Below are 24205 nucleotides of genomic sequence, written 5' to 3'. Positions count from 1 at the left end.
GTCATGACCACATCAGAGACTGAAGGTTCAGAGTCAGTAATGTCAGCAGAGTCCTCCTGATGAGCGAACAATGGTTGGTTGGTCACTGACTGCATCTTCCTCACTTGGTTCCAGTTCATCAGTGTGCCGCAGTTTAATCTGGTCAAGGTGTTTCCTGCATGTTTGCCCATTCTTGAGCACGACAATAAACACTCTGTTACCTTCCTTGGCTGTGACAGTGCCGGCGATCCACTTTGGACCGTGACCATAGTTCAGTACATAAACCAGATCGTTGACCGAGATGTCACGTGACACGGTAACACGACCATGACATCATTGCTGCCTTTGATGTCTATTTTCAACACGATCATTCAAATCAGGATGAACAAGAGAAAGCCTGGTCTTGAGATTTCTTTTCATCAGCAGTTCAGCAGGAGGAACCCCAGTAAGCGTATGAGGTCTTGACCTGTAACTGAGCAATATACATGACAACCGTCTCTGCAGTGAGCCCTGAGTTACACGTTTCATACTTTGCTTGATCGTTTCTACGACACGCTCTGTTTGACCATTAGAAGCAGGCTTGAATGGAGCTGATCTCACATGTCTGATGCCATTGAGTTTCATGAACTCCTGGGACTCAAGACTTGTGAAGCAAGATCCTTTGTCGCTCACAACAATGTCAGGCAAACCATGAGTAGCAAACATGATACGAAGGCTCTCAATGGTAGCTGTAGACGTGCTGGATGACATAATAACACACTCTATGCACTTAGAATATGCATCTACTACGACAAAAACATCTTTCCTAGGAACGGGCCCGCAAAATCAATGTGGATCCTCGACCATGGTTTGGATGGCCACGACCAAAGATCAGTAGAGATTCCGTTGGTGCTTTACTTAGCAGCATGCAAGTATTGCACTGATGCACGCATGATTCCAGATCAGAGTCAATTCCAGGCCACCATACATGAGACCTAGCAATGGACTTCATCATGACAGTACAAGGATGAGTGCTATGAAGTTCATGTACAAACTTTTCTGGACCTTTTTTTGGCATGATTACACGATTATCCCACAGTAAACAGTCTGACTGAATGGACAGCGCATCCTTGCGACGGTTGTAAAGTTTGATCTCCTCACGTACACCAATCACCACTGAGTACACACCATTTCACAACCAATAAAATAGGGTAATGGCTGGTCCAGATCCTAACTTGTTGAGCAGTGACAGGGGTTCCTTCACTCTCAAAAGCATTCATTACTAACAGTAGATCTGCAGGTTGAGGCGTCTCCATCTCAGTTGTGGGTTAGGGCAGACGACTCAGTGCGTCGGCATAATTCTCAGTACCAGGTCTATGACGGATGACGTAATCATAGGCAGACAATGTCAGCGCCCACCTTTGAATGCGGGACGATGCATTGGTATTACAGGCAACTCTCGATTATCCGCACATGGATGCAACGGGAAACCGTTGTAACGGCATTTAAAATTGCTGTGCGTTGCTGCAGCCGCTGTCTCTCGTGGCCGCTGCTGACGTCAGAGTTCATTCTGCCCGGGAAGGCATCGGGCCGGTGCATTCGGAATCCTTTCTGCCCGGGAAGGCATCGGGCCGCTGACGTCGGAGTCCTTTCGGCCTGAGAAGGCAGAGTGCTCTGGAACCCCGGAGCTCAACAATCTCCTTCTCAAGGTCACCTGCATGCATGTTGGTAATGTCCATACTTAACTGCCTTGTTACTGTTTGTAGCTGATTGCACAGTATTTATTCATTGAAGTTTTAAATTTATAATGCCAACTCCTCTAACGGAGAAATTGTTTACCCGGCATAGCACAATTCCCGAGGGATCCAGATAATCGAGAGTTGCCTGTAATACCTTTGTTTTCCGCAAACAATGAAATGAGTGGCTTGTTTCTAGTTCAAAACGAAGACCAAACAGGTACTGGTGCTTTTTTTTTTGCTCCATACACACAGGCCAAAGCTGCTTTCTCTACCATAGTTTAAGCTCTTTCAACTTTAGGATGTTTCCAGTAGAGTGGACAAGGGAGAACCTGTTGATGTGGTGTATTTGGACTTTCAGAAGGCTTTCGACAAGGTCCCACACAAGAGATTAATGTGCAAAGTTAAAGCACATGGGATTGGGGGTAGTGTGCTGACATGGATGCAGGAACATTGTTCCCAATGTTGGGGAAGTCCAGAACCAGGGGTCACAGTCTAAGTATAAGGGGTAAGCCATTTAGGACCGAGATGAGGAGAAACTTCTTCACCCAGAGAGTGGTGAACCTGTGAAATTCTCTACCACAGAAAGTTGTTGAGGCCAATTCACTAAATATATTCAAAAAGGAGTTAGATGTAGTCCTTACTATGAGGGGGATCAAGGAGTATGGCAAGAAAGCAGGAATGGGGTACTGAAGTTGCATGTTCAGCCATAAACTCATTGAATGGCGGTGCAGGTTCGAAGGGCCGAATGGCCTACTCCTGCACCTATTTTCTATGTTTCTATGTTTCTATGTTTCTAGACAGACTTCTCGAATCATACACAACAGGTTGTAGCTTGCCCGATTCATTTGATTGTTGGAGTACGCAGCCAACCCCATATGATGAAGCATCACAGGCCAATACAATACAAGAAGCAAAAGACAGAAAGGAGATGAGTAAAAGTGGAGGGCAGAGAAACCCAAGGCAAAAAACAAAACGGGCCATTTTACAGCAAAATTCTAAAGGGTCAAAGTGTAATAAAAAGGTAAGCCTGAAAGCTCTGTGCCTCAATGCGAGGAGTATTCGGAATAAGGTGGACAAATTAACTGTGCAGATAGCAGTTAACGGATGCAATGTGGTTGGCATCACGGAGACATGGCTCCAGGGTGACCAAGGCTGGGAACTCAACATCCAAGGGTATTCAACATTTAGGAAAGATAGACAGAAAGGAAAAGGAGGCGGGGCGGCGTTGCTGGTTAAAGAGGAAATTAATGCAATTGTAAGGAAGGACATTAGTTTGGATGATGTGGAATCAGTATGGGTGGAGCTATGGAATACCAAAGGGCAGAAAATGCGAGTGGGAGTTGTGTACAGACCTCCAAACAGTAGTAGTGATGTTGGGGAGGGCATCAAACAGGAAATTAGGGGTGCATGCAATAAAGGTGCAGCAGTTATCATGGGTGACTTTAATATGCATATAGATTGGGCTAACCAAACTGGAAACAATACGGTGGAGGAGGATTTCCTGGAGTGCATAAGGGATGGTTTTCTTGACCAATATGTTGAGGAACCAATTAGGGGGGAGGTCATCTTAGACTGGTGTTGTGTAATGAGAGAGGATTAATTAACAATCTCATTATGCGAGGCCCCTTGGGGAAGAGTGACCATAATATGGTGGAATTCTACATTAGGATGGAAAAGGAAACAGTTAATTCAGAGACCATGGTCCAGAACTTAAAGAAGGGTAACTTTGAAGGTATGCGGCGTGAATTGGCTAGGATAGATTGACGAATGATACTTAAGGGGTTGACAGTGGATGGGCAATGGCAGACATTTAGAGACCGCATGGATGAACTACAACAATTGTACATCCCTGTCTGGCATAAAAATAAAAAAGGGAAGGTGGCTCAACCGTGGCTATCAAGGGAAATCAGGGATAATATTAAAGCCAAGGAAGTGGCATACAAATTGGCCAGTAATAGCAGCGAAGCAGGGGACTGGGAGAAATTTAGAACTCAGCAGAGGAGGACAAAGCGTTTGATTAGGGCAGGGAAAATAGAGTACGAGAGGAAGCTTGCAGGGAACATTAAAATGGACTGCAAAAGCTTCTATAGATATGTAAAGAGAAAAAGGTAAGTAAAGACCAACGTAGGTCCCCTGCAGTCAGAATCAGGGAAACATAGAAAATAGGTGCAGGAGTCGGCCATTTGGCCCTTCGAGCCTGCACCACCATTCAATAAGATCATGGCTGATCATCCACCTCATACCTCTTTCCTGCTTTCTCTCCATACCCCTTGATCCCTTTAGCTGTAAGGGCCATATCTAACTCTCTCTTGAATATATCCAATGAACTGGCATCAACAACTCTCTGCGGTAGAGAATTCCACAAGTTAACAACTCTCTGAGTGAAGAAGTTTCTCCTCATCTCAGTCCTAAATGGCTTACTCCTTATCATTAGACTGTGTCCCCTGGTTCTGGACTTCCCCAACATCGGGAACATTCTTCCTGCATCTAATCTGTCCAGTCCCGTCATAATTTTATATGTTTATATGAGATTCCCTCTCATCCTTCTAAACTCCAGTGAATAAAGGCCCAGTCGATCCAGTCTCTCCTCATATGTCAGTCCAGCCATCCCGGGAATCAGTCTGGTGAACCTTCGCTGCACTCCCTCAATAGCAAGAATGTCCTTCCTCAGATTAGGAGACCAAAACTGAACACAATATTCCAGGTGAGGCCTCACCAAGGCCCTGTGCAACTGCAGTAAGACCTCCCTGCTCCTATACTAAAATCTCCGAGATATGAAGGCCAACATACCATTTGCCTTCTTCACCACCTGCTGTACCTGTATGCCAACTTTCAATGACTGACGTACCATGACATCCAGGTCTCGTTGCACCTCCCCTTTTCCTAATCTGTCGCCATTCAGATAATATTCTGCCTTCGTGCTTTTGCCCCCAAAGTGCATAACCTCACATTTATCCACATTATACTGCAGCTGCCATGCATTTGCCCATTCACCTAACCTGTCCAAGTCACCCTGCAGCCTCTTAGATCACACCGCCACCCAGTTTAGTGTCATCTGCAAACTTGGAGATATTACACTCAATTCCTTCATCCAAATCATTAATGTATATTGTAAATAGCTGGGGTCCCAGCACTGAGCCCTGTGGCACCCCACTAGTTACTGCCTGTCATTCTGAAAAGGACCTGTTTATCCCGACTCTCTGCTTCCTGTCTGCCAACCAGTTCTCTATCCACGTCAGTACATTACCCCCAATACCATGTGCTTTAATTTTGCACACCAATCTCTTGTGTAGAATCTTGTCAAAAGCCTTTTGAAAGTCCAAATACACCACATCCACTGGTTCTCCCTTGTCCACTCTACTAGTTGCATCCTCGAAAAATTCCAGAAGATTTGTCAAGCATGATTTCCCTTTCATAAGTCCATGCTGACTTGGACCGATCCTGTCACTGCTTTCCAAATGCGCTGTTAGATCATCTTTAATAATTGATTCCAACATTTTCCCCACTACTGATGTCAGGCTAAGCAGTCTATAATTATCCGTTTTCTCTCTCCCTACTTTATAAAAAGGGGTGTTACATTAGCGAACAGGTCATCAGTCATTGGTAATGGACACTGATCCTGTTTCAAAAATCGGTTAATCGTAACCTTGTAGTCTCCACAAATCCTGACAGTGCCATCACTCTTCAACACAGGAACAATGGGACTAGCCCACTCATTAAACTTGACCGGTGATATGATCCATTCACACTGGAGCCTGTCAAGCTCAATTTCAACTTTCACCCTCATCATGTATGGAACAGACCGAGCTTTGTGATAGACAGGCCTTGAATTGGAGCCCAGGTGAATCTGCACCTTGGCTCCCATAAAATTACCAATGCCCAGTTCAAACAAAGAAGGAAACTTTTTTACACTTGAGCACATGAAGTATCATCCACCGAGGACAACATCTTGATATTATTCTAGTTCAGCTTGATTTTCTCGAGCCAATTCCTGCCAAATAGCGTTGGACCATTACCTGCGACGATCCATAATGGTAGCTCGTGAACCACACCGTCATATGACACCTCGATTGCTGCACTGCTGAGCACCGGTATGAGTTCCTTATTGTAAGTACGCAACCTGGCATAGACTAGACTCAGCTTCGGTTTCACAGTCTTAGTGTCCCATAGCTTGTCGAATGTCCTTTGGCTCATTATCGACTGGCTTGTACCCGTGTCCAGCTCCATTGCTACAGGCACGGCATTCAGCTTCACATTAACGATTATCGGCTGGCTCTTGCTCAGCAACGAATGCAGTCCATTCACTTCCTCCTCGAGTTGCGTATCCAGGCCATCACTGAACTGGTCCTCATCGATCACATGGTGAGCCGCACCATGCTTGCTCCGTTGTGGACACATCCTGTGACGATGCCCCACTTTCAAACATCCATTGCATGAGTATTGTCTAAACCGACACTGATGATGTCGATGATTGTCCCACAACGCCAATAGGGTGAAATCTGTTTGAACCAGTTGGCAGGCTCTGAGCAGCAGCAGGTTTCGCGTAAGCAGCTCTGCCTGAAAACGACGTCAATATGTTTACAGTACTTGCTGTGGAACTCTGACTCGTCGATGATATCTGCCTCAAATTATCATCTGTCATCATGCATGCCTGGGCAGTCGCGATGGTCTTTTTCAAATCCAGTGTCTCTGCAGCCAACAGCTTCCTGAGGATCATATTATGACTGACGCCTATCACGAAGACATCACGCAGCCTGTCTTCCAACATGTTTCTGAACTCACACGGCTCAGCAAACGTCACAGGTTGGCGACAAATCCCAACATGACCTGGCCCTCAGCACGAACGTGCGTGTAGAAACGGTAGCGTGATATGATGATCCCCTCTTGTGGCTTCAGATTCTTCATAAAGTCGTAAATTTTTGGACCACAAATGGTGCGGAGAACTGCCCTGTGCTTAACTGCGTAGGCCTCTGCCTCCATGCCGTTGGCCACAAAATACTGATCCAGGCGGTCAACAAAATCCACCCAATCCTCGCCCTCCACGAATCTCTCCAGGATTCCAACCGTGCCCATTGTGCATGCGAAGGTTCTTAAATTACCTCGTCGCCAATTGTAATGACACAAGAATCTGGTAACTGTAAACTCAGTCAGGTGCAACCTGATCCATCTTTATTCCAACCCGAGAGTGTCTGCGTGACAAAAACACCTAGGCTATATACAGGTGACCAAGCACACATGCCACATGAGTACAGCCCGATGACTTCTGACCGCGGCGTCCTCTGGTATCTGGTAATCCACAAGCATTAATATATAACAGGGAGGTAACTAAATATAATCACTATCACTAAAGAAGTAATACTCGGTAAAATAATGGGACTAAAGGCGGACATCCGAGGGTTCTAAAAGAAGTGGCTGCAGAGATAGTGGATGCATTGGTTGTAATCTACCAAAATTCCTTGGATTCTGAGGAGGTCCCAATAGTGGATAATCAAAGGGCTATAGGGAGGGAGGAACTTAATACAATCACTATCACTAAAGAAGTACTACTCAGTAAAATAATGGACTAAAGGCGGACATCCTAGGGACATAAAAGAAATGGCTGCAGAGATAGTGGATGCATTGGTTGTAATCTACCAAAATTCCCTGGATTCTGGGGAGGTCCCAGTGGATTGGAAAACCACAAATGTAATGCCCCTATTTAAAAAAGGAGGCAGACAGAAAGCAGGAAACTATAGACCAGTTAGCCTAACATGTCATTGGGAAAATGCTGGAGTCCATTATTAAGGAAGCAGTGGCAGGACATTTGGAAAAGCATAATTCAATCAAGTAGAGTCAGCATAGTTTTATGAAAGGGAAATCCTGTTTGACAAATTTGCTGGAGTTCTTTGAGGATGTAACGAGCAGGGTGGATAAGGGTGAACCCAGTGAATGTGGTGTATTTGGATTTCCAGAAGGCATTCGATAAGGTACCACATAAAAGGTTACTGCACAAGATAAATGTTCACGGGGTTGGGAGTAATATATTTGCATGGATAGAGGATTGGCGAACTAACAGAAAACAGAGAGTCGGGATAAATGGGTCATTTTCTGGTTGGCAAGCAGTAACTAGTGGGGTGCCGCAGTGATCTGTGCTGGGGCCTCAACTATTTACAATCTATATTAATGACTTGGATGAAGGGACCGAGTTTAATGTAGCTAAGTTTGCTGATGATATAAAGATGGGTGGGAAAGCAAATTGTGACGAAGACACAAAAAATCTGCAGAGATATAGACAGGCTAAGTGAGTGGGCAAAGATTTGTCAGATGGAGCACAATGTAGGAAAATGCGAGGTTATCCAATTTGGCAGAAAAAATAGAAAAGCAAATTATAATTTAAATGGTGAAAAATTGCAAAGTGCTGCAGTAAAGAGGGACCGGGGGGTTCTTGTGCATGAAACACAATAAGTTAGTATGCAGATACAGCAAGTAATCAGGAAGGCAAAGTGAATGTTGGCCTTTATTGAAATGGGGATGGATTACAAATGCAGAGTAGTCCTGCTACAACTGTACAGGGTATTGGTGAGGCCACACCTTGAGTACTGTGTACAGTTTTGGTTTCTGTATTTAAGGAAGGATATACTTGCATTGGAGGTTGTTCAGAGAAGGTTCACTAGGTTGATTCCGGAGATGAGGGGGTTGACTTATGAAGATAGGTTGAGTAGGTTGGGCCTATACTCATTGGACTTCAGAAGAATGAGAGGTGATCTTATTAAAATATATAAGATAATGAAGTGGCTTGACAAGGTGGGTGCAGAGAGGATATTTCCACTCATAGGGGAAACTAAAACTTGGGACATTACCTCAGAATAAGGGTCGCCCATTGAAAACTGAGATGAGGAGGTATTTCTTCTCTCAGAGGGTTGTAAATCTATGGAATTCTCTGCTCCAGAAACTGTCAAGCCTGGGTCATTGAATATATTTAAGGCGGAGATGAACTGATTTTTGAGCAATAAGGGAATAAAGAGTTATGGGCAGAGGGCAGTGAAGAGGAGTTGAGTCCATGATCAGATCAGTCATGATCTTATTAAATGGCAGAGCAATCTCGGTGGGGGAGGGGGGGGGCAAATAGCTCCTGCTCCTATTTCTTATGTTCTTATAAAAGACTGTAATGCAACTGTTGCTTGTTGTGTGTTTTTGTGAAGCCAGAAAGCAATATTGCAAAGCACATGCACACGTGCCAATAATTTGCATTATTAGTGCCTTTCATGTAACAAAATGTCCCATGACATAAGGGATCAGAAGTTCTGAGCAGCAAGTTGGGAGGAGAGGATGTGGGACCAAAGGCAGCATCAACTTTTGAAGTTGCTTTTAAAGTTGGAAGAAAGGTAGAAAAGCGAAGAGTTTAAGAAGAAAAAATAGTGCAGAATTGTGATGATTGAGACTCTACCACTACTGATGGTTTGGAGGGAGGGATATACTGTAGATCACAATCAAAAAAGTGGAAGATCCATGCTGGAATATAAGGTTGAAGAAGGTGACAGATGTAGGCAGCGATTTGTAAATGAAGATGATGGTTTTAAAGCTCTTTATTATTTGTATTGGGTTGGTCATTTTATCTTTGTCCTTTCTCACCTGCAGAATGAATTGGTTTCCAGTATTGTTCTCTTGTCACACAAAGAACCTCAAGTGACCTCGCCCCCATCTCCTGTTTTTGATATTCATTGCTCTCCAACATCTCTAGGAAGAATAACAATGGAAACGATTAACTTTGTTTGATAAGTGCAGCCTACATTGCAGTGAAGAGGTCTGTATGCTATTATGACATTTTGGATGCTTGTAAAAAGTGATTTTAATTATAGGATACATTGGAATTGAGGTTGTAATTTTGAATTTTCAGTTATTTTTATGCTTTAATCACTTCTGGTATGCATTCAATGTGACACAAAGAGGATTCAATTAGATACAGATGGAAAATAATGAGACCATAAAAGCATAGAAATTTACAATACAAAAGCAGGGCATTCAATTCATAGAAACATAGAAACATAGAAAATAGGTGCAGGAGTAGGCCATTCGGCCCTTCTAGCCTGCACCGCCATTCAATGAGTTCATGGCTGAACATGCAACTTCAGTACCCCATTCCTGCTTTCTCACCATACCCCTTGATTCCCCTAGTAGTAAGGACTTCATCTAACTCCTTTTTGAATATATTTAGTGAATTGGCCTCAACAACTTTCTGTGGTAGAGAATTCCACAGGTTCACCACTCTCTGGGTGAAGAAATTCCTCCTCATCTCGGTCCTAAATGGCTTCCCCCTTATCCTTAGACTGTGTTCCCTGGTTCTGGACTTCCCCAACATTGGGAACATTCTTCCTGCATCTAACCTGTCTAACCCCGTCAGAATTTTAAACATTTCTATGAGGTCCCCTCTCATTCTTCTGAACTCCAGTGAATACAAGCCCAGTTGATCCAGTCTTTCTTGATAGGTCAGTCCCGCCATCCCGGGAATCAGTCTGGTGAACCTTCGCTGCACGCCCTCAATAGCAAGAATGTCCTTCCTCAGGTTAGGAGACCAAAACTGTACACAGTACTACACGTGTGGCCTCACCAAGGCCCTGTACAACTGTAGCAACACCTCCCTGCCCCTGTACTCAAATTCCCTCGCTATGAAGGCCAACATGCCATTTGCTTTCTTAACCGCCTGCTGTACCTGCATGCCAACCTTCAATGACTGATGTACCATGACACCCAGGTCTCTTTGCACCTCCCCTTTTCCTAATCTGTCAGCATTCAGATAATAGTCTGTCTCTCTGTTTTTACCACCAAAGTGGATAACCTCACATTTATCCACATTATACTTCATCTGCCATGCATTTGCCCACTCACCTAACCTATCCAAGTCGCTCTGCAGCCTCATAGCATCCTCCTCGCAGCTCACACTGCCACCCAACTTAGTGTCATCCGCAAATTTGGAGATACTACATTTAATCCCCTCGTCTAAATCATTAATGTACAGTGTAAACAGCTGGGGCCCCAGCACAGAACCTTGTGGTACCCCACTAGTCACTGCCTGCCATTCTGAAAAGTCCCCATTTACTCCTACTCTTTGCTTCCTGTCTGACAACCAGTTCTCAATCCATGTCAGCACACTACCCCCAATCCCATGTGCTTTAACTTTGCACATTAATCTCTTGTGTGGGACCTTGTCGAAAGCCTTCTGAAAGTCCAAATATACCACATCAACTGGTTCTCCCTTGTCCACTCTGCTGGAAACATCCTCAAAAAATTCCAGAAGATTTGTCAAGCATGATTTCCCTTTCACAAATCCATGCTGACTTGGACCTATCATATCACCTCTTTCCAAATGCACTGCTATGAAATCCTTAATAATTGATTCCATCATTTTACCCACTACCGATGTCAGGCTGACCGGTCTATAATTCCCTGTTTTCTCTCTCCCTCCTTTTTTAAAAAGTGGGGTTACATTGGCTACCCTCCACTCCATAGGAACTGATCCAGAGTCAATGGAATGTTGGAAAATGACTGTCAATGCATCCACTATTTCCAAGGCCACCTCCTTAAGTACTATGGGATGCAGTCCATCAGGCCCTGGGGATTTATCGGCCTTCAATCCCATCAATTTCCCCAACACAATTTCCCGACTAATAAGGATTTCCCTCAGTTCCTCCTCCTTACTCGACCCTCCGACCCCTTTTATATCCGGAAGGTTGTTTGTGTCCTCCTCAGTGAATACCAAACCAAAGTACTTGTTCAATTGGTCCGCCATTTCTTTGTTCCCCGTTATGACTTCCCCTGATTCTGACTGCAGGGGACCTACGTTTGTCTTTACTAACCTTTTTCTCTTTACATATCTATAGAAACTTTTGCAATCCGTCTTAATGTTCCCTGCAAGCTTCTTCTCGTACTCCATTTTCCCTGCCCTAATCAAACCCTTTGTCCTCCTCTGCTGAGTTCTAAATTTCTCCCAGTCCCCGGGTTCGCTGCTATTTCTGGCCAATTTGTATGCCACTTCCTTGGCTTTAATACTATCCCTGATTTCCCTTGATAGCCACGGTTGAGCCACCTTCCCTTTTTTATATTTACGCCAGACAGGAATGTACAATTGTTGTAGTTCATCCATGCGGTCTCTAAATGTCTGCCATTGCCCATCCACAGTCAACCCCTTGAGTATCATTCGCCAATCTATCCTAGCCAATTCACGCCTCATACCTTCAAAGTTACCCTTCTTTAAGTTCTGGACCATGGTCTCTGAATTAACTGTTTCATTCTCCATCCGAATGCAGAATTCCACCATATTATGGTCACTCTTCCCCAAGGGGCCTCGCACAACGAGATTGCTAATTAATCCTCTCTCATTACACAACACCCAGTCTAAGATGGCCTCCCCCCTAGTTGGTTCCTCGACATATTGGTCTAAAGAACCATCCCTTATGCACTCCAGGAAATCCTCCTCCACCGTATTGCTTCCAGTTTGGTTAACCCAATCTATGTGCATATTAAAGTCACCCATTATAACTGCTGCACCTTTATTGCACGCACCCCTAATTTCATGTTTGATGCCCTCCCCAACATCACTACTACTGTTTGGAGGTCTGTACACAACTCCCACTTGCATTTTTTGCCCTTTGGTATTCTGCAGCTCTACCCATATAGATTCCACATCATCCAAGCTAATGTCCTTCTGAACTATTGCCTTAATTTGCTCCTTAACCAGCAATGCTACCCCACCTCCTTTTCCTTTTATTCTATCTTTCCTGAAGATGTGTCAGTGCAGTGTGTCTGTGCTGACTCTTTGCTAGAGCAATCCAAAACTAATCCCACTGCCCCAAATGGTCCTCATATCCTTGTACCTTTTGATTTACAGATCATTGAGGTACAGAGGCAGTGCTACACTGTAGGGGGTGCTATCTTTTGGATGTGTTGTTAAACTGATATTCTGACTACCTTGGACCTTATTTGAAGAGCAGAGGAGTTCTCCAAGTGTCCTGGCCAACATTTATCCCTCAACCAACACCACCAAAACAGATGATCTGGTCATTTATCTCATTGTTGTTTGTGGGCCCTTGCTGTATGCAAATTGGCTGCCACTTTTGCCGATATTAATCATTGACTACACTTCAAAAGTACTTCAGTGGCTGTAAAGTGCTTTGGGATGGTCTTGAAGCTAAAGAAATGCAAGTATTTTCTTTCTTTTCTTCCCTTCTATTGCTTTAATTATTTATCTGATTTTCTCTTAAATATGCCTCAACCATTCCCTCTGGCAAGGCATTGCATGCTCCAAAAATCTGTGTAAAGACACTTCTCTTAACCTCTTTCCTCATTTTCTCAGTGGCAATTTTAAATTGATGACACTGACACTCTAACAAGAAATAGTGTTTTCCTCTCTTGACTTTAACAAAGCTTCATAATTTTAAATCTCCTGTTTTCCCTTTCTGCACTGGTGGAAGTATCTCATCCAGAGTATTTTGCTTTTGTACTAGTATCTCATGCCTTTCTTCCTATCGATAGTTTACAATTCTTGCCATCATCCTGGTGAATCAATGCTGCATGCTTTCTATGGCTTGAAGGTCTTTTCTATAATAGAGTGCCCAGACTATATAGAGTACTTTAACTGTGGCTGAATCCGTGATTTCTAAAAAATTCCCTCTAATTCTTTACTCCTGGGATCTATGTCCCTTTTAAAAATCACAAAATTCTAATGGGCTTATCTAACTGTACTCACATTTTTAGGAAACTATGGGTTAAAAATTCAGATGCTTTATGCCACCTGTTGCTGTCAAAACATAGCAAAAAGACGGCAACCACCACCGCTCTTTTGCCAGTTGGTGGTGGGTCCTGCTGCTTCCGACATTTTCCGAGGTCTGGCAACGCTGCCAGTAAGAGCGATGGCCTTACAAATTTAAATTAGGGAGAAGTGATGTCAGTCAGCGTGCAACACTGACTTAACGTCACCTCGACAAAATTGGACCTTAGTGCCAAGTTCAGTGCTGGGTCCTAAGCTCGCCATGAAAACCCAGTGTTCAGTGGACTCACAGAGGCACGGTCAGCACCTCTTAAAGGGACATAGAACATAGAAAATATAGAAAAATAGGTGCAGGACTAGGCCATTCAGCCCTTCGAGCCTGCATCACCATTCAATAAGATCATGGCTGATCATTCACCTCAGTACCCCTTTCCTGCTTTCTCTCCATACTCCTTGATCCCTTTAGCCATAAGGGCCATATCCAACTCCCTCTTGAATATATCCAATGAACTGGCATCAACAACTCTCTGCAGTAGAGAATTCCACAGGTTAACAACTCTCTGAGTGAAGAAGTTTCTCCTCATCTCAGTCCTAAATGGCTTACCCCTTATCCTTAGACTGTGTCCCCTGGTTCTGGACTTCCCCAATATCGGGAACATTCTTCCTGCATCTAACCTGTCCAGTCCCGTCAGAATTTTATATGTTTCTATGAGATTCCCTCTCATCCTTCTAAACTCCAGTGAATAAAGGCCCAGTTGATCCAGTCTCTTCTCATATGTCAGTCCAGCCATCCCGGGAATCAGTCTGGTGAACCTTCGCTGCACTCCCTCAATAGCAAGAACATCCTTCCTCAGATTAGGAGACCAAAACTGAACACAATATTCCGGGTGAGGCCTCACCAAGGCCCTGTACAACTGCAGTAAGACCTCCCTGCTCCTATACTCAAATCCTCTAGCTATGAAGACCAACATTCCATTTGCCTTCTTCACCGCCTGCTGTACCTGCATGCCAACTTTCAATGACTGATGAACCATGACATCCAGGTCTCGTTGCACCTCCCCTTTTCCTAATCTGCTGCCATTCTGTCCCCATCAAAAACTCCCAGGGCATGGGGTTAGATATAGAGTAAAGCCCCCTCCACACTGTCCCACCAAACATTCCCAGGTCAGGCACAGCACGGGGCTGGACACAGAATAAAGCCCGCTCTATACTGTCCCACCAAACACACCCCGGGCAGGCACAGCACGGGCCAGACACAGAGCAAAGCACCCACTACACTGCCCCATCAAACACCCCCAGGGCAGGTAGAGCAAGGGGCTTGACACAGAGTCAAGCTCTCTCCACACTGTCCCACCAAATACTCCCAGGGCAGGCACAGCACGGGGTTAGATACAGAGCAAAGCTCCTGCACTGTCCCATCAAACATTCCCAGGGCAGTATAGAGGGAGCTTTACTCTACATCCAACCCCCTGCACCTGCCCTGGGATTGCCCGATGAGACTGCAATGAATGGTGGGGGGGGCGGCGGGGGGGAGAGTGGGGAGAGAGAGAAAGGGGAGAAGTCACAAGACTGCAATTAGTTAAGGAGGCGGGGGGGTGCGGGGAGAAGTCACAAGATTACAATTAGTTAAGGGGGGGGAGAAGAGGTCACAAGACTGCAATTAGTTAAGGGAGGAGGGGGTGAAGAGAGAAGTCACAAGACCTTGGGTGTGGTCCATCCATACAGACCTTGGGGAGAGAGAGAACTGCAAACCTGTCCTGCCTGTTTTCCTGCCGTCTTGAGTCTACGTAGGAGACAACTGATTTGACGTCATCGCATCAGGAACATCAGAGCCAATAGATTTCTGGGCAGGAGGCCTTACTCACCTATATCGAGACAGGTGTTCGTACCTCCACCTCAGTGATGCAGACTGTGTCAGAAGGCTGCGTTTCCGCAAAGAAGTTGTAACTGAGATCTGTGAATTGGTCAAAGCAGACCTGCAACCTAGAAGCATCAGGAGGACTGCTTTGTCAGTTGAAGTGAAGGCTACAGCTGCACTTTCATTCTATGCCTCCGGCTCATTTCAAGCTATAACTAGGAATGTGTGCACTATCTCTCAACATGCAACATATGTCAGCATTCGCCAGGTGAAAGCTGCACTGTATGCGCAGAGAAATTACTTCATCAGGTTCCCCATGATCGCCCAAGCAATCCATGACAGGGCTGTGGGCTTTTCCAGGATTGCTGGCTTCCCAAAGGTACAGGGCTGCATTGATTGTACCCACATTGCCTTGCAAGCAGCTTTGGAGGATCCCGAGATGTACAGAAACAGAAAAGGCTTCCACTCCATTAATGTACAGCTTGTATGTGATGACATGCTTCATATCATGTCAGTCAATGCAAGATACCCTGGGAGCACCCATTATGCGTTCATCCTATGCAACAGCATTATATCTGCCATGTTTCAGCAGCAGCAGCAGCCAGAAGGGCACAGTTGGCTACTGGGAGACAAAGGGTACAGCCTCACCACCTGGCTCATGACGCCCCTACACGTAACCCGGACGGAAGCTGACTGTCAATACAACATGTCGCACTTTGCAACATGCAGCATCATAGAGAGGACCATTGGCATCTTGAAACAGCGTTTCCGATGACTGACCATTCCAGAAGCTACTTGTGGTACTCCCCTGAGATTGTCAGTCAGTTCACTGTTGTGTGCTGCATGCTGCATAACTTAGTCATCATGAGGCAACAGCACCTGGTAGTGGAAGACCCACTTGCGGTGAAAGTGGCTGATGATAATGATGTGGAAGATGCAGATGACGAGCAGGAGGAGGAGGATGATGAGGATGAGGAAGCCATGCAAATGCCTGAGACCGGAGCACGCTGGAGAAGGAGGACGGGCCATCGTGCCCCTTTAACGATTGCTCGAGCCTTGCACCAGCATTTCATCTGTGAACGCTTTACTGATGCCCGAGAGCTCAGCGACAACTATTCCACACGGACATGTTTACTGTTTGGAGCTGTTCCGTAGTTGTGTTGTTTTAATGGAACATGATTCAGTTTTAATGTAAAATATATTTTATTCAAAAGTTTAACAAACAGTTCTTTTGTATTTAACTTAAATAAAATTATTCTTGTATCAAACCTTACTTTAAGATTACTCTTTAAGATCACTTAAAAACTTTAAGATCACTTACAAACTTTTAAACTTGTAAATTTACATAACTTACAAAAAAACTTTTAATTTGAAAACAGTTACATCAGTAACAACAATAATAACAACAACAACAACAACAGCAGCAAAGAATGGCTGCACCCATCTCTCCTCCACCTTATTCTAAGGGCCCGCTGCACTTGGTCTTGGAGTCTCCACCACCGCTGCCCACAGGTGATGGCGCAGTGTTTCTGGGCTTGGTACAAAGCTTATTCTTTCTAAGATCTCGGGTACTGCGCACCTGTTGAGGGGAGGGGGGCGTGCGGTGGCAGCAGCTGGCTAATTGGATGGCCCAGGCAGCAAGTTGGAGGGCCCAGGCAAGTTGGAGGGCCTGGCTTTGGGCTCTTCACCGGCGAGAGTGGTGATTGCAGTGGGAGTGACAGTTGATTCTGTCAATGGGTGCGGGGTCTGGGAGTGTTCCCTTATTGCAGCAGCTAACTCACACATGCTGTCCCTCATGCGCCCTGACAGTGTCTCAGTGACATACAACATTCCCTACCTCATGTAGAGCAAAACTGTCTGAACTACTTGCAACATTCTCCCCTTCATGGTCAGTGATGTGGTTTGCACTGCCTCTGACATTCCTTTCCTCATGGCCACTAATCCCTCACTGCTCACTGATGGTACTGGACATCATTCCCATATCTCGTGTCATTGTTGTTACTTCTCACGATAGTCCCACTACCTCATCACTTACCCCACTGATGGCGTCCAGGAGTGATCGGGTAAGGTCAATGGTCTCCGCTTTCAATTACATCATCTAAACCACATCTGTTAGATCCTGCACCTCAGGAGAGTTTGGTCAAGCTCTCCTTCCCCTCCTCCCCACGGGTGTACCTCGCTGCACCCCACCACTGGGACCCGCAACCTCGGAAGGTGTGAAACCACAGAATGTCCCACCAGCACTCAAACGACTAGTTATGGAAGGGGCTGTCACCTCAATGACCGGCAGCTCCTTCAAAGTCAGTACAACTGTGGGAGCTTCATCCAGCTCTATCCCCCACCCCTCCCCCTCACCCTCATGTTCTTGGTCTGGAGGGTTGGATTGGAAGATGTTCTCCTCTTCACGCTCGTCCATGTCTGAATCTTCTTCTGCATCATCAGGGTTGGCCTCAAGTTCTGCAAAATATAACAGAACACAGACAAATGGTTAGCAGCAGGCGAGGGGACAGGGTGGGTGGCATGAGTAGGCTCACACATCGCAGGCCAGGCAGCAGACTGATTTGCAGGACCATGATGAATTTGCAGGACTTACCCTCTCCCTCAAGTGTGGGCCCAGCTTGTGCAGTGGTGATTGCTTTTCTCTAGGCAAGACCCATCAAAACAGCGACCCTCTCTTCCAAGGGTATCAGTAGGTGCAGATTTGCCGGGCCTCCTCCTGTTCGAGTTCTTTCCCTTTTATTATGTGCCACCTTCCTCTGCAAAGATGAAAACCTAACTTTTTAAAGAGGGTATCTTTCTGCTAGATGGGACATACAGATGGTTACATTTACAATTGCAATTCCATTGAATAAATGAAAATGTTACTTGCACAAACTACTTGACCAAGGTCCTGTCACTTCTTTTTACACTGGCCTCCAGATCTCATGGTGGTCACCATTGCACAGTAATCTTCTGCAACTTGTTTCCAGTGTTTCTTTACTTCTTTGGGTGTCCAGCTCCTGCCATCTGTTCTCAATCACAGTAACTAGTGCCTCCACTTCTTCCTGTAAGAAATTCTTGGTCTTTGCACCGCGTTGCATCTTGTACTGCTGCAGCTGCGATTTTTCTAATGCTCTCACGCAGCACTCAACGTTCTCACACACACAACTGGCTCTTTAAAAATGGCCGATTGCCAACTCGGAGCTGTACTGCGCATGCGCATGCGAAGTCAGAAATGTAACTTTATTTTTTCTGCACATGCGCAGAAGGTGCGGCATCGTTTTTTGGTGCAGAAAACAGGCTCCATTCCCCGAGGCGACTGGACACGCTGCGCGGTGCCAAATTCAAATTATACATCGGGATAACTTTGGCAAATTATTTCCGGCGCATTTCTGGCCGAGAAAAACGGGCGTAACTCTGGCAATACGCCAGAAAACGGGCTTGGAGAAAATTGAGCCCTATGAATGGCTGCGAAACCCTGGGGCTGTGCACCCAAAAAAAAAATTAAGGGGAAGATTGATTAGGACCACTTCTCTTTTGATATATATTAATGATCTGGACTTAGGTATACAGAACATAATTCCAAAATTTGCAGATGACGCAAAACTCGGAAATGTAGCATACAATGAGGAGGATAGTAATGTTTTTCAAGAGGATACAGACAGATTGGCAAAATGGGCAGACACATGGCAGATGAAATTTAATGCAGAGAAGCGTAAAGTTATACATTTTGGTGGGACGAATAAGGAGAGGCAATATAAAATAAATTATACAATTTTAAAGGTGAACAGAGATACCTGGGGTATATGTACACAATTCTTTGAAGGTGGCAGTACAAGTTGAGAAGGCTGTTAAAAAGCATATGGGATCCTTGGCTTTATTGAAAGAAGAAAGAAAGACAGACTTGCATTTATAAAGCACCTTTCACAACCATTGATAGATGCAGAGAATACAAAATCAAGGAAATGATGCTAAACCTTTATAAAACACTGCTTAGGCCTCAGCTGGAGTTTTATGTTCAATGCTGGGCATCACACTTTAGGAATGGATGTCAAGGCCTTAGAGAGGGTGCAGAAGAGATTTACCAGAATGGTACCAGGGTTGAGGGACTTCAGTTATGTGGAGAGACTTGAGAAGCTGGGATTGTTCTCCTTGGTGGAGAAAAGGTTATGGAGAGATTTGATAGAGCTGTTCAAAATCATGAAGGGTTTTGATCGAGTAAATAAGGAGAAACTGTTTCCAGTGGCAGAACGGTCAGTAACCAGAGGACACAGATTTAAGGTAATTGCCAAAATAACCCGAGGCGATATGAGGAAACATTTTTGTTTTTTTACAGCGAGTTGTGATGATCTAGAATGCACTGTTCGAAAGGGTGGTGGAAGCAGATTTAATAATAACTTTCAAAGGGGAATTGGATAAATACTTGACGAGGAAGATTTACAGGGCTATGGGGAAAGAGCAGGGGAGTGGAACTAATTGGATAGCTCTAGCAAAGAGCCAGCACTGGCATGATGGGGGAAAGGCCTCCTTTTGTGCTGTATTAGTCTATGATTCACTGCAACCCAGTATATGGCAAGTGCAGGTGTGTCTGATGAGACCAGGGTTACTGGCTGACCTGGGTAGCGCTGGAGACTTGCTGGGAGTCCAGACTGGGATCATTATCTGGAGTCCTAAAGATTTGGAAACAAACATTGATTTTTTTTTTTTCAAGTGCCCTAGATGAGCCACTAGTGGCTTGGGCACCTGCCTTTTGCAGGCAAATTGTTGAATTTCCCCCGAGCCTGGAACTTTTGTGTAGATGCCAGGATAACTGGTCCATTGATTTTTGGGGCTACACATGAAGAATGGTCACTTGGACAAGGTACTGGAGGATGCCTGGCACCTCTGGAGGTATACCCTTGCAGGAAATAATGCCTTACAGAGAGGAGAGGAGGTGAAAAAGTAGGCAAAAAATGCAAGAGATGAGCTCCCCTGGTTCGCTGGATAAATGCACTATGCAAAGCACTAAATTCCTTGACAGTAATCTCAAAAACCACGCACCATTTTTCTTCTTCCCCATATGAAAAAAAACCCCACCACTTTCTGAAAAAGGCAATCTCTATAAGTTAATGAAAATTCCATTACATCATTAGGAAATATGAAACTTATGAATTCTGAGGCAACGCAGCAGATACATGCCTTTAAGGAGTTTCCAGACTTGTAGCTGTGGGATATTCTGCTCAATGATGTACTTGAGAATTTCTGTGTGGAAGTAGAGTGCTGCTAAATGAACAATGTTGTTCCCTTCACTGTCGATTTTTATTATGTTGGCTCCAAGGGATAGTAGGTATTGAAGTGTATCAAATGCACCAGCCATCGCAGCAAGTAATAGTGGAGTAGAGTGATATCTAAACCAAAAGGAAAATTAGAATGCCTTCCCAAACTACCTGTGATAAAATTACAGAACTTATTTTGGAGGGGAAATCATTATCTGGGTTAATATTTACATAATTTTCTTTACACCATATATGATTTTCTGAGCAAGGGATGGGGGCGGGAGCTTGCAATCCAGCTTTTGTTTTGAAGATAGGTACCCAGTTATGAAATTTTTCTGAATCTTACAATAGTGGTTAACCCATGACCCCCAAATATGCAGTTAATGCTACATTCGCAACCTTGGCGTCGTATTTGACTCTGAGATGAGCTTCCAACCAATTACCCGCTCAACCACCAAGAATGCCTACTTCTACCTTAGTGACATCACCCAACTCTGCTCCTGCCGCAGCTCATCTGCTGCTGAAATCCTAATCCATGCCTTTGTTACCTCAAGACTTGACTATTCCTCAATCTCCTGGTTGGCCTCCCATCTTCCACCGCCCATAAACTAGAGCTCATCCAAAGCTCTGCTGCCAAATCCTAAGTCGCACCAAGTCCCATTTACCCATCACCCCTGACCTACATTAGCTCTTATTCTGGAAACATCTCAATTAAAAAATTCTCATCCTTGTTCTCAAATCCCTCAATGCCCTTGCTTCTCCCTAGCTCTGTAACCTTCTCCAGCCCTACAACCCTCTGATATCTCTGCGCTCCTCCAACTCTGGCCTCTTGCGCATCCCCAATTTTAATCGATCCACCTTTGGTGGCCGTGCCTTCAGCTGCCTAGGCACTAAACTCTGGAATTCCCAAAACCACCATCTCCTTTTTTAAGACGCTTCTTAAAACTTACCTCTTTTACTAAGCTTTTGGCCATCTGTCCTAATATCCCCTTATGTGGCTCAGTGTCAAATTTTGTTTGATGATGCTCCTGTGATGTGCCTTGGAACATTTTACTATGTTAAAGACGCTATATAAATGCAAGTTGTTGTTGCAAAAATAGCTCAATAGAGATATCTCTCTGATTACCCTCTTCCCCCACGGGATGTAGCCTAGTGGCTGAAATCAGAAATTTAGGATGCATTTACATTACAAATTTATCAATGCAAGGGCACTTCTATTTAACAACAATGCTAAACGTGTGTGCCATAAATCTGGAATCTCATACCATTTTGCTCTGGTATCATGTTGGGCCCTGGTATAGATTTACACTTTTACAGTAGTACTGGTGTGAAGTGAAATCACTTTTCACTGACACTACAACTATAGAGTAAGTGTACCCTCGAGTGGGGCTCATTGCACTGCACCACATATTGGTCCTTTAATGTGCTATGCTACTGTCTCAACCTTTGTAATCAAATGTTTTATAAACATGACTCTGGGTGAAAGAGAAACTTTGAGAGAAAAAAACACTGCATGTAATCTTGTAAAAATTATGAACTGCCTAGTAAAGAAAAACTATATAAAAGTATTTTTAAAGTTATGCTATGGAACACAATATTAGAATGTTATGGAGAGTTTCAATCCTTCAATGTAAATACATAAAAGCATATGCAATACAATACAACTAGTATTTTTGTTATTTATTATTTGACAATGATAGGAAGATTATAGAACACTTACTCAGTTGCTGTCTCCAACTCTAACAATTGAGGATCCTTTCTATACAGAGCCCTAACGCAGGAAACATTGTCATAAAATGCAGCAAAGTGCATAGCTGTCCAGCCTCGTCCATTAACCTTTGTGTGATCTGCCCGTAGGGCTAGGAGGCAGGTCAGTACACCAAGTGACCCACACTTTGCTGCCATATGTAAACCAGTTGGACCTACAAACAAAGCAATTAAAAGCTAAAGTAAGCAAAAAGCCCTGGTATAGTATTAGTTGTTACACAAGATTAGGCCTCTTGGGATTGGGGTCATATATTGAAGATTGGTCAATGGACAGAAAATAGAGAGTAGGAAAATACAGGTCATTTTTGTGTTGACAGGTTGTAACTAGTGGGGTGCCACAACTATTTTTGTAGAAAACAAATAATCAAGTGTCCCCTGATTAAAGGGATGGGGGGCACACTCCAAAAACTTTTCAAGTGCCCCCTTTTTATGTTTTGTATTTTTTTTTGAGGGCACTAGAACACAAATTATACATGCCCCCTGGCTAAAAGTGGGGGGGGGGGGCACTAAAACTGACAATTTAAACAAATTAAACTTTAGATATTTAAAATCAAATTAAAATTTGGTTGCCGGGGGTGATGATGCACTCCAGTCCCTCCGGCACCCACCTCTCATGGAAGGCCGCGAGCGTAAGGTGGACACCGCATGCTCCATCTCCAGGGCCACCCTGGCTCAGATGTAACCGTGGAAGAGAGGCAGGCAGTAAGGCTGAACGACCCTCTCGACCGCCCACTGCCTGGACCGGTCGATGGCCCCCTTGGCCATGCCCAGGAGCAGTCCTACTAGGAGGCCTTTCAACCTGCCCGCTCCCCTCCGCACAGAATGCCCAAAGATCAGGAGTATGGGACTGAAGTGTAACCAGAATTTGAGGAGCAGCCCCTTCAAATATTGGAAGAGGGGCTGGAACATCGCACATTCAGTAAAAACATGGAACACAGACTCTTCCAGACTGCAGAAATTGCAAGCGGCCTGGGAGCCCGTGAACCGACTTAAAAATTATTGCACGGGACTGCTCCGTGCAACATCCTCCAGGCCAAGTCCCCAATAAATAGAGGGAGGACTCCCGCAAAGAGTGGTGAGGTGCCACAATGATCAGTACTTAGGCTTAAGCTGTTTACAATCTATATTAATGACTTGGATAAGGGACCGAGTGCAATCTATCCAAGTTTGCTGATGATACAAAGTTAGGTGGGAAAGTATGCTGTGAGGAGGACGCAAAGAGTCTGCAATGGAATATAGAGTGGTTAAATGAGTGGAAGGTGGCAGATGGACTATAATGTGAAATTTTGGCAGGATGAATAGAAAAGCAGAATATTTGTTAAAAAGGTGAGAGACCAGTAAATGTTGGTATTCAAGGCAATTTGGGTGTCCCTTGCCCACAAATCACAGAAAGTTAACATGCAGATACAGCAAGCAGTTAGGAAGCCAAATGGTATGTTAGCTTTTATTGCAAGGGGATTGCAGTATAAGAGCACGGGAGTTTTGCTGCATTTATATAGGGCTTTGGCAAGACCACACCTGGAGTACTATGTATAGTTTTGGTCTCCTTACATAAGGAAAGATATACTTGCCTTAGAGAGAGTGCAACAAAGGTTTACTGGATTGAATCCTAGGATGAAAGGGCTATGAGGAGAGATTGAGTAGAATGGGCCTATACTCTCTGGAGTTCAGATGAATGAGGGATGATCTCATTGAAACATATAAAATTCTAGGGATCACAGTCTCAGGATAAGGGGTTGGCCATTTAGGACTGAGATATGGAGAGAATTCTTTACTCAAAGGGTTGTGAATCTTTGGAATTCTCTACCGCAAAGGGCTGTGGATGTGCAGTCATTGAATATATTAAAGACGGAGATCAAAAGATTTTTGGATACTAAGAGGATCAAGGGATATGTGGATAGGGCAT

General features: G+C 44.5%; 1 protein-coding gene across 1 annotated transcript in view; it reads right to left on the bottom strand.

The window, feature by feature from the left end:
* ankar (ankyrin and armadillo repeat containing) overlaps positions 1-24205 on the bottom strand; it is a 408780-nt gene that overhangs the window by 257094 nt on the left and 127481 nt on the right. The window contains exons 8-10 of the mRNA XM_070873696.1: positions 22253-22454; positions 20456-20664; positions 9309-9413 (exon numbers count right to left, since the gene is read on the bottom strand). Of these exons, the coding sequence (XP_070729797.1) occupies positions 9309-9413; positions 20456-20664; positions 22253-22454 (516 nt within the window). The remainder of the gene's footprint in view (positions 1-9308; positions 9414-20455; positions 20665-22252; positions 22455-24205) is intronic.

This window comes from Pristiophorus japonicus, chromosome 3, assembly GCF_044704955.1.
Source record: "Pristiophorus japonicus isolate sPriJap1 chromosome 3, sPriJap1.hap1, whole genome shotgun sequence".
Lineage (NCBI taxonomy): Eukaryota > Metazoa > Chordata > Chondrichthyes > Pristiophoridae > Pristiophorus > Pristiophorus japonicus.
This window is presented reverse-complemented; position numbering and strand designations above follow the sequence as displayed.